We start from the raw sequence: 16,159 nt of genomic DNA, 5'->3' as shown, positions 1-16,159 counted from the left end.
ATAACTCTTATTCAAATCATTTTAATAAATAGACGAACAAAGAGTAAGTACATATTCATTTCGCAAGTAGCAAATAATATATATATAAAATAAAACACTCACCTCATGGTTGCTCCGCCGTTGCCTTCAAGGCTTCCTCCTCCTTTCAGATCTCCTTGTTGCACTCACACAATATTCACTCGCGAGAATAATTAACTACGATCGCACAAAATTTTGCGTGACACTCCCGTACGCGACGTGAATACCGCGTAACGCACAAAATATTATTCGTGTGTCGTATTACTTTCCATCACGCAAATCGTTCAAATCGGCAATTCGCGTGTTATTTTGCGTTCTCGATTCAAAAGTAGCAATAAATAAATTACTTTTAAAGTTACGAAATTAAATGCGATGCGCGTGTCGCAATCAAAGCATCTGCGGTAAGGAAGTAATTATTACTCCTCGACGGAATGATATTTTACAATCTAAATTATGAAACAATCTAATCCTTACGCGAAGTAAACTGTGCGAACGAAACACCCACTACGATGAAGTCTTAATTGTAACAATTAAGATAATTCTTGTTTACATTTTGAGATATAACGGAGCGACTTTTTTTATTTCCTGCCTGTTCGAGCTGCGAAGTATAACAGAATAAAATATAGCAAACAACGCAAATACACGTACGCCAACAAATTTTTCTATCCTTCCTCGAAATTGAAAGCCAGATTACACTGAAATCGACAGATAATTTAAAGCGCGAGATGTAATCACGATTAAATATCACGATTTACTATTCATATTTTATTAGATAAGTTAGTCTCGTGGTCGCTTCAACGTATAATTCGTTTATCATTACAAGTTGTGGAAACTTAATAATCAATCAATGAACGTTACTTGTTACTGATAAAGATGTGCAAATTAATAGAGTTTCATTTCCATACTCATCGCGATCGCGTTTCGAAAATTGATAACGCAAATAACGCAAAAGTAATACGACGCACGGAGCGATTCTCGACGCTGCCTGCCGGCTCGAGGTTCGGCGAGCGAATGATAGCGCGGTGACCTTCACGTAAACAATCACCTGCGTAACGTCGCACGAGTATACCGTGTGAGAAGCAAAACAAAGGCGAACGTTCAGAATTCTTCAATCGCGATCGCGTTTCGAAAATTAATAACGCAAATAACGCAAAAGTAATACGACGCACGGAGCGATTCTCGACGCTGCCTGCCGGCTCGAGGTTCGGCGAGCGAATGATAGCGTGGCGACCTTCACGTAAACAATCACCTGCGTAACGTCGCACGAGTATACCGTGTGAGAAGCAAAATAAAGGCGAACGTTGAGAATTCTTCAATTAAACGTATCGCGATGAAATTTGACTCAAAGTTCTGCATTCGGAATTCTGACCAGCATTTGTATGATTCTGTTAATAAAAGAAAAATTTCAAGATTATACATTTCCGCTAACAAAAACTTGAAAATTATACATTTTAACATCGATACCGTACAATAACCGCAACTGAGTTAATCGAGACGCAATCATCCGGAAATAATTAAAAATTCAATATCGTACAAGTATTTTCATTTATAAATTCCGTAAAAAATATATGAACTGGGAGTATTAATAAATCACCGATGTTAGTTAAAGTACTCGATTCATTATTTCGTGTATGATTTCGCGATTTAAACTTAGAAACAGCCAACAAATTATACTCGAAGCGACGAGAGACTCATTGCGATCATAGGAGAATGTGTCCGAATACGAGGATCGTTTAAAGAAGCAATTATTGTTCGTAATCATCGCATTAAACAAGTAATTTCAAGTTAGCTAGCGCTTTGATTCATGGATGCATAGATCTTACGTATAAATCGCGCTAGATATCTGTCTTGCTACCGAGCATCGAGGCAAATCGCGGCGATTCAGCGATCGCGCGATGATATGGATCACTGATTATTCGCAGAGAGAGATTGCGGTTTCTTCCCGTACTTGTCGCGAACGCGTATCAAGGAAGAATAATACGATATGCGGAGCGGCGCGGACCGCTAACCGATCCGTTCGACTGTCGCCACGTGAATCATTAGGCATAATTAGAATAGACTGTTTTCGACCAAAGTGTTTACGGTGTTGCGTCATTTCTCGGAACTGGAGCTCGGCGTTTGACATCCAAAATTCCAAAAATTTCTGCGATTAATAAACCTTAATAATTTTAAACACATTTATATGGCACGACAATTGAAGAAAAATCGTTTCTTATAATTTTAATAAGAATTTTTAACAGGATTTTTGTTTCATGTAAATTTTTTGTCAAGTAACAGAATTTTTATTATGTTGTTAAATTTTATTTCTTTCATATCAACATTATTTAATTATATTTTCATGATTTAATAGTAGCATAAAATAGAAAATTAAAGGTAATATAAAGCCAATTTTATTGTAATATTTTAGGTACCTACAACAACGGTACAACAAACTTATTGCAGTATTTAGGACAATGTTTGAAAAATATAGACATGTCCATCCATTTATAGCCAATTAGCCATAAATAGACGGATATTCGTAAAATGTTATATTATTTTTTTTGTATCATTTTTCGAGGAATTTCGATGGTACGTTTTAATTGCCATAAAAGCTGAACAAAATCACAAGCACCACTTTAGTTATATGTATGAAAACATTTATCTTTATCCTTCTTCAATATTTAAATTAATACGATTATAGATATAAATAATCATGATACGTTTCTACATAAAATTATTTAACGACTTCATTATCATTGGCATATAATTATACAAGATATTATTTAATGAAACTTGTGCTTTATCAAACATCTGTACTTTGATTGAGTTATCCTACATCGTATGACATTATATGACAACTGTATTTTTAAAGAAAATTTACACAAATAAAATAATTGTAATCAGATATTGAAATATTCACAATTTCGAGATCTTTCATGTCCACTGCTAGTTAATATGTGAATAAAGATAATGTCATTAAAACAAATTGCTTGTCACGAGTTCAAGGATAATCATCGCAAGTTATCAATGATGACTTCAAATGTGCAGGTGCAGCCATTGGTAAGACACAGGCTAGTCGTTACAAAAATATTTGCACGCTTCAGCCCTTAATAACGCGGGTGTCGCTCATGCTACTGATCGATGCGAAACACCCGCATCTAGGAAGAATATTGCAATCAGTTGCAACCAGTCGTTTCGCCGCGTAATAAATTATACTCGACCACTCGTTTTCATGTCCGCAACGCTAATTGGATACTGAAGCGGACTACAAACGTTCGAGATTTCTGTAATCCTTGAATTATTTTGTAAAGCATTTTGTCCTTTAATTGTATTATGCTGATATCGTTGAAATTAACTGATAATTTTATTGAAAACAGCTTGAGATTTTTATTCATTGAATCTTTATGTTTGCATATGTAATTATTAAGTTTTTAAATTTATTTTAAATAAAGAACATTCGAAAGCATATTGTTTGTTAAATTCTAGTTGTCTATGATAAAACAATTAACTTTCATAATAATACAAGCAATTAAGTCTATGTTATATTCATTGTTATTTGCCATTAAAGAGAGAATTAGTGCATGAATTTGAACTTGTACATGTGAATTGCGGATTCCAGAGATTACGCATTTGATAACAATCTAATGGTCGAATAAAGTGAAGATTACATGTTTCGAACGTAGGAATGCTTTTGATCTTGCCAGGAAACATACTACACATAATAGTGTTTAAATAAAATACTTCTCAGCGCGTTATCTATTGGTATTATTAATATTAGTTCAAGCACTTTTATTGCTTCTCTCTCTCTCTCTCTCTCTCTCTCTCTCTCTCTCTCTCTCTCTCTCTCTCTCTCTCTCTCTCTCTCTCTCTCTCTCGCATTAAACTGAATCATAATATTCGTCAAATACTTAGTTATTTTAACAACATTCATCTTTTGTATTTTATGCAACTTTAACATTGTTAGCAAAGCCGGAGGAATTTTCTAATTTCTTATTAAAATTGCATTATTTTTTAATTTTCCAATTAACGTGTTATTATAATTAACTGAAAAATGAAATGTATGTTTTAGTGCAATCGTTGATTCTATCAGGACAAATATTTGAGAAAGGAGTGAGTTGGGAAAATATGGAATTTTGGAGAGTCAGTGATGCGCATGCAAATGGCGGAACGATGCTGGATATATATCCACGTACACATCACACTGACGATTTTAATATCCGCGAATGATAAACAAAGTGGTATCTAACGAAGTGGATAGAGGCGCGCCGTAATAAAATTTGCGTTGCGCTTCGTCGTGACCGAGTCGGGGGAAACACCACGAGCGGTTTCCTCCGATTTCAATTACCCCGAGCGACTGGTGTATATGGATGCCTGTTTGAGTAAAAACGCGAAAGGCTGAGGGAAACGTCGAGAGTCGCTTTGCAATACCAATTTGTCATTCGGTCGACCGGAATATTGAAATCTGCTTCGCCATATTTCTGAATGTCTTGAAATATACTCCAGAAATATTGCGTTTTTTTTTCTAAATCTGTAATAATAACGTCATTTTACTTCTACGTGTACAAGTATAATATATACGAAGATTAGAAAATTTACAACATTTACTAAAAGTATATGCTATGTTAGTTTTTCCTATTCGTTATTACTAAAGAAAACATATTGTCGTTAATTATTAGAAACATTTTTATATAAATTTAGTTACATACCTGTTTGTAAATATTTCATAATTATGTGTAATTATATGGATATTCTATAAATAAACTGATCAGCTTACAATATGTTCAAACCAACTTCAAAGATTTGCATACCACTTGAACTAAAGCAACGTAATTCGGTCGTTTACTAAAGTGCTCATGCGTTTATATGAATTTCGTCCGTCAAAGAAGGTTCACGATTAAAACTGCGGTTAATCCCAACCAGCCCCCCCCCCCCCCCCTCAGCCCTCTCGTAACAGCCGCTCTTTAGCGTTGCTTGGTTTTATTCCACTAAAAAGCCCATCTGTGAGTGAAGGACGCAGAGAATAACGCAGAGAAGGAGGAAACGATTCAGTGAGAGAGGGAGAATGGTAAAAAGAGCAACAAATATAAGCGGAGGGGCAGTAAGAGGCAAAGGGAGGCAGAGCTTGGAAGAGAAGAGATGCAAATAAAAAGGAAAGACTGGATACACAGTGAAAGCTGAGAGAGGACGGCATAAAAGAGATTTCTTTTATTATTTTGTTTACACACTTCACATAGAAAATGAAAATATTAATTTTGTACAGAAGAAAAAACGGACGAGCAATTAAGTAATCTAGAAAGATTTTCATAACGCTCTTAATTCATTCGTTATGAGTTGTATATTTCGTCTCATTAATATTTTTCTGCGCACAAATTGCACAGGATCTGTACGAAAGGACGGTGTCTTCAGTTTATTTTTTGTATCATAATAATACTAAATGCAATCTTTAAGAATAAGACAAATATATGTGAGCAGCCTTAGATTATTTAAATGACGGTTAATTTTACATTTATTTAGGAAGTATATGTTACAAGCATACGCGTTAATGAAACAAGTGTAAAATTCCGTGCGAAGGACTGTACGTATATGAGTGTAGTGATTTAGACAGAAAGATAAATATATGGAAAGTGCGATAAAGCAGATAGCAAGGCGGATAGATAGACGGACAGAGAGGGGGTGGTTAACGAGATAGGGCGATAGAGAGAGATCGAGCGAGTTTACTGGGGGTAGGGTGAGACCCCACAAAGGCAGTGGGGCTCTTTTGATTCGCGAGCTAATTGGAATGCCGCGGATGCCAACGACGATGGAGCAGGGGTTGGGATACCCTACACCGGAAAGTGGGGGTTGCAGGGCTCTTGCAAGTCCCGCTGTAACCGAGGGATAGGCGGAGCTTATATCTCGCACAGGGTTGTAGCGCGAGATATCGAAGCTCATCTCGCCTTCGTTCTTCCCTTTCACCTCGTGACGATTTCGATCTCGTCGTGCAGCTTTATCTACGCACGAGCTTCTTTGTACGACGATTCATTGGTTCCTAGAAATTTTGTAAATTATTTACTTACCTGAAAACTGAAAGAAAATAGAAGAAATTCAAATTATAGTAATTGTGTAATTTGATACTTTTGTCATATTTCTCTGATTTTTTAACTATTAGACTTTTGTGTCTGTTTTACATCAGAAGCATATAATTGTTAAAAATTGTTTTGAACCACCCAATGTGTTTTTGTGTATGTGTACAATTTCAAATTTTTTAATTTTACTATTATTAGATTCGCAGACAAAATTATACTAAATAGAACTGTCGTGTTATTATCTTTAATTGAAACAACTAGTTTAGTTTTGTATATACGATAAATTTGTTAAACTTAGCTTTCTTTCTTAGTTTAAAAAGAAGAGAAACAATTTATTAATTTAAACAAAATGATTTTATTGATTATATTTCAAACACACATACACATGAGGATTTATGATTTACCGATAATGACTTTTAAAGTATATATGATGATGTTAATTATAGAGAGGGTCCCGTAATAGTAATAACAGCCATATCAATTGATGTTGAATAAATGGAATTTGTGATAAAATGGTGCATTACGAATTGATTGATATCTTTCTCCGTATCTCCGTAATAGCGAAGTCTACATGATTGTGCATCAAGGGCTTTTTGTGATGCTTTGACACGGGTCCTATGCTAATTTATCACGGTGACAATGAGGCTTCCGCGTAACGAGCGAATATTAGTTACTAACCATCACCCATGTCAAATTTTTATATAGCAGAATAGTACGTGCGATGCAATTTATATGTGTATTAATAGTCTTTCACAAATTTTATAACAAGGCAATATTGTACTTTCTGAGACTACTAAAATCTCAAGCTTATTAAAGATTAAGAAATGTATCTATCAATCTCTCTATCAAGTTTTTAATTTTTTAACACATATATCTACTGCCTTTGTAAATTTTTCTTGTTTAAATATGACGAGATGTAACCGTACAACTTCTACACATACTTTATAATATTTTGTTCATATACTTAATGAAATATGTCACAAATGTCACATTTATTTGCATTTTTCTACAAATATAGATATATGTTTATTGCATGAAAAATTTAATTATATTTTGTAAAAATTTAAATTCCTATCATTGTGCTCGTACAATAAGCAACATCTACTTCTAGCGTGCTGACGTGTGTAATAAAAGTATTAAGTTTATAATTGAATAAAGCATAATCTTCCAACGTAAATGCAATAGAGCGTTATTATTATTAATATTTAAACAAAAGCTTCAGTCAAAGTTTCTCTTTTGTGTTACATGAAACGCTACTCTCTCTTTTTTGACTTTAAACACGAGCGGGGAGCGAAAATTATTTGAAAACTCATACAAGATATAGTGGTTTTTCCCGCTTACATTATTCGAAATTTGAAATATTAGCCGCGTTTCATAATTACAAAATATATCATAATAAATTCACATACGTTCAATTAAAATTTTTTAGCAATATTATATTTTTATTAAATGATTCGTTGTGTTATTATTTTTTTACTTTTAAATAGTGTATATAAGAAAAACTTAATACCAATTACAAATATACCAAATAATTATAAAAAATAACGTGAATTTAGGTATGGATGTTAATTTGGGATTAATTAAACATACCATTTATGTTTAATGTACAGATTGAGAGTTTATTCTCCATTTAACATGTACGCGTACGTCTATCGTATAATTAATTGTATAATAATATCACGTATTTACAATAGATTTTGTGTGCCAGTGCCAAAAGATGTAAAGTGACGTTTGTCTTTTTAAAATTACAATGAGAAAAAGAATATTAAATCGCGCTTCATCGGCTCTATAGGCTTTAATTAATTTGTATTTACATTGTGACACTAATTTTTCATGCCTTTATGCCTTGGCATAATTCTTTTATTATACTACACAGAACATCTACACGATTCAAGAGACGGTTACAAAAATATATGTTGGACAAACGGTAGAAGGGAACTGACGGTGGATAGAAGTATTGTTGCAGCATCTGTGATTGTTACAAAGTGCAATGTCATTGTTCATTGTTTTATTATATTTTTCTTAACTCTCGATAGTTTTATATTTTACCAGGTTGCTTGTTACAGAATGTAACAGTAAGATTAAATGAAGGATAGCCCGAAAGTAGCAGTTCACATTTCAATAACCTTCATATTCATAAATATCTTTTTACTCTGATAAAAATAATTTGTTGTTTGTAATAGTCAATTGTTTTGAATAGTTAAGTTTTTAATAATGGACAGTCGGACAATGCTATAAACGCAGCGAGTTATTTTTTAAAATTATTTTAAAAGTTTAGCTTTGTGTAAAGTGTTATTTAAGTAAGCACAAAATAAGTTTCATCTTTTCCTGAAGATATATTATTGGAAAATAATTTGGCCAGCAATAAAATTTATATTGCACATTGCGTTTATAAAACATTAATTTTCTTAGTATTTCATATTGGCTCCTAAAAATGACAAAATAAAAAAAAATTCTAGTTGCGCCTTGTCTGCACAGAATGTCTGGTTCTATCGCGTAAAGTGTTTGGCGTATCTTTGGAATATCTGGATGACATCCGTGCAAACTGGTGCGATATCTCGTCAATCGGATGTTTTTCTTCTAACGTATCGTGCATCGGAATATTAGTATCCCTGGAACGTCGTGATTTCATCGAGTACAAAGCCGGTGATGGAATTTCACAAGGCCCCATGTTTCCTTCAAAATGATGTTTCGGCTTACAATGTCCGCACCAGGATTGGTCGAATATTTCTGCATCATCTCCTGAAATCAGAAAATTATAAAGTATTATAGACTTTAGCTGATATTTATTAATGCAAGAGCACAACGATGAAATCTAGCAAATAATTATAAAAATAAATGAAAATAATTAATTAAAGAGGACAATTACCTGATGCTGTGTAATCACAATTATTTTTAATATTAATGTACTTTTCTGAATGCCGGACCTTATTATTTGCTTACCAAAACGCGCCTTAGTTGAACAATTAGAATTATCCTGGAATCCACATTTGTTTCTTCTCGAAGTTGATGGTTTCCTGGTCGAGATGTTACCGCAACGGCTACACTTTCTCCTCTCGACAAGTTCTGCTTCCGTAAAAGACTTTATCTCCGGTCTCGTCCGTGCCCGGCGACTCGGCTGAGCTAGCGAGGTCATTGTGTCATATCGATTTGTTGAACTCCTTTGCGGAATCCAATTTTGATGATAGCCCATTGATGATCTCCGAGAATGATTTTTCAACGCTTGAGCCGTGTACAGATCTTCTTCCGACAATGTTTCATGGATATCGTGATCATGGGTGTTGTGGTAGTACCTAATCATACGGGCACCTCGCAGAAATTTGACGTACCGATGATAGAATACGTATGAAAGAGAATAACGAGCCAAAGCATAATACAGATAATTTATCATTAAGCTATTTAATTACAACGTATCCTGTTTAATGTACGTTCATGCCTCTAATTTCTGATTTATGCTACTTTGTCATGTACAATCCATTTAGTTCTTCATTAGCTTTGAATGGACTGTCCACGGCATAGTGCGATTAAACTAGCAGAAATTGAGAAATAATTGGGATTAACCAAATTAGATGAAACAAGTATAGCAAAACATATTTGTATGTCTGTACATATCAGTTTTCTGGTCTCAGCAAATAGATAACAATAAATTTTATTTTTTCCAATTGGGCAATTAGGCGTTGGTCGTTAAATCGAAGATTTTAGAAGACAACTTTTATGTTTATTTTAAAAAATTACATTACAAACCTTGTTGGTAAATGATAAGCTTGATACAATTTTGGTGATTGTTGAGAGTAACGAATTCTATATGGATCTTGTTGCTGGTTAATTATTCGCATTCGTTGTGCTCGCAGCAATGCATCTTTCTTATTTGCATTGCGTTGTATTGCTTGTGTTTCGGCAGGTACATCCGATTCTTCATCTATCTCATCGTCGGCTTCCTGTTCATCGTATTCCTTATTGATAGACTCGTTGACTCTTTTGTCGCTTCGAAGGGACCGATCATTTTCCACTATATGAACATTTTATTTTAAGAAACTAAATATAGTCGCAATAATTACATGTTCTTAATTATTCCAAGCACTTGTAATTATTTTATAAATAAATACGGTTCATTATATTAGTAAAACATTCAAGTCTTCTCAATATATCATTAATCACTTCCAGTTTTTCTTCTATTTTTATCTAATTATAAACGTAATAATAATTAAAATTAAAATCTAACAATAAGTAAGGTTTTTCTTACATCTTTTCAAATATATATTTCAACTATATAATTTTTATTATTAAATTTTCTTGCCAATATTTTCCTTAAATGTGATACAATTTTGTATAAACAAAAATAAATTGAATTAAAGTGCATACACACTTTCATTTATACCTTCCTCTTCAGCATCATCTTCTAAATTATCTTCAGTAAAATTGCCTAGTTCTTCGTCAATATAGTCTGTATTGTTCTCATCTTCTTGCTGAGTCTTGTATCGATCTTTATTTACCATAACGTTATTAGTACGGTCGTTATTTCTATTAGATTTCATAGTAATCTGTTGGTATCGCTGTGGTACTTCCGTATGAAGAACAGGGGAATGTTTTGGATGCGTCGAACATGGATAAGCGTTATGCTTAAAAGTCTTGTAAGAATTTGCGGAGGAATAATAGTTTACTGTTGATTCTGGCATAGGACTTTGATGACGTCTAAAAAACATGAAACTACTTTTAATTTGCTTTCATAAGACATTGCTTTTTGTTTATAAAAAAATACTTTCTTATTGATTCTAGAATTTTTTAGTGTTATACGCTTAATGAACCTTTCAAAATCATAGCCTCACATAAATTTAAATATTGAATATCTCTAAATGCTATATTTGATACAAATTATATTACAAAGAAATGAAACGTGCAAAGGGATATTCATATAGAGAATTTCTTTAAATTTCAATGATTTTGCCAATTAGTAAAAGTTACCTGGTACTTTTATCAGTGGCATCTTGATTGCTTCTTTGTGTATATTTCCAATATGCGTCAGGCGGGAGTCTAACGTCAGTGGTTTGATTAGCAGACCACGTAGACGTATGCGGTGAAGTGTACTTTGTCTTATGTTTTCCAATTTTCTCCATTTTCGTCAGGAAGCTTGTATAAATATTTAAACAACGTCAAAATGAATCTTTCCATTTATAATATTTTAATTCTCATACTTTGCACTCCACCTTCTTTAGATTTTGTTTCTTATCATTTATTACGTTTCTATTTACACTGTTTGTTTTTTACGTAATCTTTTTATTACAATGAAAGATCTTTTTATTCTGTTAATTTTGTTACGCTGTTTAAATTTGGCTCAAGTATGATTTGCACTTTTTTTTTAGAGAAACACGATAAGATATCTTATCGTGCGTATCGATTTATTTTCGTTGTTTTAAGCTAAGGTATGAAAGAATTTAAAAAATGAGAAACTCACTTTTTGGCACAATCAATAATATTAATGTCTTTTTGCAATACACAGCTCTCTTCGTCACGATTTGCAATCCATATACAATTTCTTCAAAGAACGCCCGAATTTCGTGATACAATACTAAGAACAGGCAAGACGACTAGCACAGAGAGATGAGAGTGAAGAAAGAAAGATGCGACGTGTATGGATACTTTATGAGAAGTTATAAAAAGTGATACTTCTTCAGGAGATTGATAATTGTACGTTCAGAATCTCGTCTGCAACTACAGCCGCGTAGAATAACTTCTCGGCTTCCTAGGATAACGAAATGAAAGGATAGAGCGGCGTAGTTAAGGAAGAAGGAACAAGGTGACAGTCACGATCTAGAAACGCGTAGATCGTGATTTTCTGTTTCACCATTTGTCGGTTTCGTTGCTGTCTTCGTGCTCCAACGAAGAATTCAACGTGCGCTGGAATTCATGTACTCTCTGGCTCTGTTGCTCGTGATGCAACTTTCGCCACTTGATGCGACGATTCTGGAACCAGACCTTAACTTGGGCCTCGGTCAATCGAAGTGCGTGAGCCAAGTACAATCTTTCAGGGCCCACCATATATTGCTGACGTGCAAATTCACCCTCCAGACGTTCCAATTGTTCTGCCGTGAAAATTGTTCGTACCCTCTTCACTTTGCCGCCCCCGCCAGAACTGGAACTCGAATTGCCGTTCTTTGTCGAGCTTTCCTGGCCTGAGAAAATGGCAAGCAAACGTGTCGGATAATAATAAAAGCTATTAACTACATGCCATGAAAAAAGTTAAGTAACAATGAAAGCTTTAAAAACTACATAAAAATGCAACATGTACAATAAGTGTCTCGCAATAAGGTTAAATTTTGCACACACGTAATTTGTTGAGAAACTCAGAAAAATATTCTATACAGTTATTAGAGGAAATTTTACAGCACAAAATGTATATATACCTAGATTTCAAATTAAGAAATTTTGAATATCATTTCCTTCTTTCCGAAGTAGAAAATTTAGATATTTGACATTTCCATTCCGGTGAAAACTAAAATTTATCTGAAGTTAGTTATAGGCTATCAATTATCATACAGTAGACGATATGTAAAAGCATTTCGATTGTTTTTCATTATCAAATAACATAATGCATATAATTTTGTTAAAATGTTAAGTGCATTTTGAGAAGAAAATACATATTATTGTGGCTGAAAGCGTAAAATATCAAGATATAACTGTTTCTTCATAACAAAAATTTCAATTTCTTTAAAATACCTTTACTCTAAATTGTGTTATGTTCAGAATTTAAATTATTTGTATCTTAATTGTGATTCTAATCATTTACTAATAGCGCTCGTTTCGTTCGAGGTAGATAAATTAGAATTTTGAGATAGCTAAAAATTCAAGATATTACTCTGGTGTTTAAAGCATTCTTTTTTCACAAAATATAAGTCGGTATGTGTAGAAATAGGAAAAATATTCTACCTTGATGTTTTCTGTATTGTTGCTGCTGACTTCGCTTTTCTCGCTGATTATTCCTCAGGCCTAGGATCGCGTCGATGGTGAAAGACTTCGCTTGTTGCTGCTGTTGTTGTTGAGAGTGCTGCATATGCGTGATCGAGTGCGAATGCGGTACTTGCGTCGACAAATTTTGCGCAGATAATTCCGTACCAAGCAGATGCGAGCGTCTCATACGCTCCAAAGCTATGGCTTCGAGATCGGGATTCCTCGGCTGTACTTGCAAATTCCTGAATTCTTTGTGATCCAGCATGCTCGAATTTTCCAGTACACCGGCACCGCCGCGCAATCTTTCGAGGGCCAAACTGCTAATGTGAGTGTCCCTCATTCTATCCAGAGAAAAATTGAACTCTTTCATGCGATCAAGATTATAATTCTTGAGCAGGCCGAAGTCCTTCATTTCCTTTTCCACTACAAAATTGAGATCCTTGCTGTACCTGTCTAAGGAGGACAACGACGCATGAGGACTCCTTTGTTTGGTTTCCCGCAAATTAAACAGCGCATTCTTAGCGCTTGAATTTTTCGATCTGCAAAGTGTCGCAGCGTCAGCTGACTCCTCATTCTCGTTCGATCTATCTAATGAATAATTAATCTCAGTTAAATTATTGGTAGAATAAGCGAAATCTTTAGCCTTGTTCAACGTCATAGTTAGATTCCTGGTCGAGTTTTCGCATGGAAACTCGTTGAATCGAAGGGACGTTCTATCGTTGCCTTCGAGACTAAGATGAAAATCCTTTGGTTCCGTCGATGCGTCTTCTTTGGTTTTATCAATGGATAGATTAAGTTCTTTAATGCGCTCATAACTTTGAAATGCTCTTAACTGAGATTCCGAGTGGCTACTGTCACTTATGCAATCCGATAAGTCTTCCGCCGTTAGTCTACCCGACGGATCGCTCGTCTCCATTTTGAAATGTTCTCTTGACACTGTTAGCTTTCCCCAATATTTTTCTGTCACTGTAACTAATATTATTGAATCATATAGTCGTCAGAAAACGGTTAACATTAATTACTTATTAATCTTTTGTGTTATGAACGCAGATATTAATTCGACTTTAAAAAGAACGTTCAAATGCGTTGAAGAATCACAGCGATCGTAAATTCAAGTTCTTTTAAAATGTTACGTTATTTGTTGCATAAACACTTCTTGCATTTGTTGCATAAACACTTGTCACAAATTCTTTCCTCAAAAACAGCGGTCAACTGAATATATCCAATCCGTTCTTCTTCTTCACCATAGTCATCTATTCAAGCCAGAGTTATTATCACAAACTAATTCATCACTATTTTTCAAATGTGTTAATCAAACAGATTATTCTGTTCTTTAGTCACAGTAATTTCTCCACACTTTCTCGCACACTGTCAAAAGTCATTATTTCACCATCGCAAATCGTGTTTACTATCGACGAATTATTATCCCGTCATACATAACAAATTCGCGCACTGTCACAATTTTCGCAGATTTATTGAATAACTGTATGCCGCTTGGATTGCCAAATGGTTGACGGATAAATACGAACGAACGGAACCTCAGGCGAAGGAGAGGCAAAAGTACGAGAAGAGAACGTGGTGGTATCGAAAGACCGAACTACGAAGACGCCTGCGACGAAGTATGATCGGACCGCGTTGGCGCTCCGCAGCATCCAAGGATAATGATGTCAAGCACGAGGATCACCGCTATCGGATAGGGTTGGCCAACGGGACCAAGGATATCCAGCTAATGATCCCGTACGTGACGAGGAGGGTATTCACCCGCCGCCTCGTAACCCCCCTTGCCCGCCCGCCACCCCTAACAATCAGTCGACCGTTATGTTTCACCTCCGCAACCCCCAAATGGACCGCAGGATACCCCCTCGTACGGTCAATATTTTTTCATTCGACGAGAGAAGGCCGGGGCGCGCGTCGTCGCCGGTTCCTGGTTGGCCGGATTCTGCCATCACCCCGTGTCCGGGACACGCCTACCGCGAGCACCGTGGGGGTTATTTGCGGGGAGTCTGTTACTTTTTTCTACCCTCTATCTCCCGAGCTATCCAGCCAGCATCCACCTCCGCCGACTCGCAACCCGTTCTTCCTCGTCGCCGTCCTGCGAAAGCTCCCCCGTCCCCCGTAGCCATGCACCCATTAATAAGCTTTCGCCTAGACCGACTAGCTCACTTGAAGATGCTGATACCGACACCACCAGGCTTCTCAGAAAGCGTATCTGTGAAGACGAAGATGAGCGCGTGCGTAAACGTAGTTAGTAGCTTGCTTCAACCGCTCGTCAGCGATGTCATCCGCGTCCACGACCTTCCGGTAATTAGGTCCTAATGATGATGAGGTAGTTTAATTTTGTTCGGATGATCTTTCTTATCTCGTCTTGGATTGAGATAGTCTTCAACATCGAAGAGTTCACTCGCTATGGATTATTGGGAGGAATTTCGCGCAATTTATCTTACGAAATTTCACGCTGACTCGGGAAATTCTTAAGCTAATTACACGAAGATGGTAATATTATAATGAACACAAATTAGTTACATAAGACTGCTATGAAAAAAGATACCTATTTAGAATATCGTTGATATATTTGCCGACGGAGTTTTCGTGAGTGAGACATACCTATTACATTATATGTAGTAAAAATAAACTGCTAATTGTGCAATTTATTTTTCACATTACGAAGAATATGCACAAAAATTGTATATTGCAAATATATTATTGTGAAAAGTGTTTATTTCCCGTCTTTAGTTTAGTGTTCATTTCGCAACGCAAGGAAAACGAATTGAATTTAAAATATTAAACCAAAAGAAAAACTTTTAAATAATAACGAAAATAAAGATATAAAGAAAAGAGTCAATAAGGGAAATATTGTCAAGTGTAATGTACACCTATCTACAGCTTTTACATGTATAACTAAATTAAGACGGCGACCATCGTTATTAATGTATTCTAAAGATGTTGAGGTAAATAAGTCCTCCTTAATTGCTTCATGCCAATCTGAAACTTCATCCACAATCCCCTCATTAGACGTTGACGGGTACGCGGGAATTTCAGTACCTTGGAAAACCTCTAAGGAGGTTACACTCGAGGGCAAGAGCTTAATTATGTGAGGTTTTACGTCATGCCGACTTTATGCACGCACAGATTTATCTTTTTGTTGATATAAC

At 35.2% G+C, this 16,159-nt stretch overlaps 2 protein-coding genes across 3 annotated transcripts; both read right to left on the bottom strand.

Annotated features, from left to right (window-relative positions):
• Positions 1-8,459: 8,459 nt before the first annotated feature.
• On the bottom strand, positions 8,460-11,587 carry LOC105567990. 2 transcript variants are annotated; one of them, XM_012023312.1, is made up of 6 exons: positions 11,515-11,587; positions 11,025-11,189; positions 10,429-10,754; positions 9,807-10,071; positions 9,006-9,355; positions 8,460-8,804 (listed from the first exon to the last, which is right to left on the bottom strand). In XM_012023312.1, exons 2-6 carry the CDS (start codon positions 11,174-11,176, stop codon positions 8,518-8,520), a joined length of 1,380 nt encoding a protein of 459 aa, XP_011878702.1. In that variant the 5' UTR covers positions 11,177-11,189; positions 11,515-11,587; the 3' UTR covers positions 8,460-8,517. The 2 variants fall into 2 exon arrangements, with proteins under 2 accessions (XP_011878702.1, XP_011878703.1); XM_012023313.1 differs by lacking the exon at positions 11,515-11,587 and having other exon boundaries at positions 10,441-10,754; positions 11,025-11,483.
• A 301-nt stretch (positions 11,588-11,888) lies between these two features.
• Positions 11,889-14,081, bottom strand: LOC105567989. The gene is made up of 2 exons (XM_012023311.1): positions 12,987-14,081; positions 11,889-12,232 (listed from the first exon to the last, which is right to left on the bottom strand). The coding sequence occupies exons 1-2, from the start codon at positions 13,921-13,923 to the stop codon at positions 11,901-11,903; spliced, it is 1,269 nt and encodes a 422-aa protein (XP_011878701.1). The 5' UTR covers positions 13,924-14,081; the 3' UTR covers positions 11,889-11,900.
• Positions 14,082-16,159: the final 2,078 nt, after the last annotated feature.

The sequence above is a fragment of the Vollenhovia emeryi genome, unplaced genomic scaffold (assembly GCF_000949405.1).
Source record: "Vollenhovia emeryi isolate VEMERY1.0 unplaced genomic scaffold, V.emery_V1.0 DF939132.1, whole genome shotgun sequence".
In the NCBI taxonomy this organism is placed as follows: domain Eukaryota; kingdom Metazoa; phylum Arthropoda; class Insecta; order Hymenoptera; family Formicidae; genus Vollenhovia; species Vollenhovia emeryi.
Note: the sequence above shows the minus strand (reverse complement) of the source record. Positions and strands in the feature narration are given on the sequence as shown.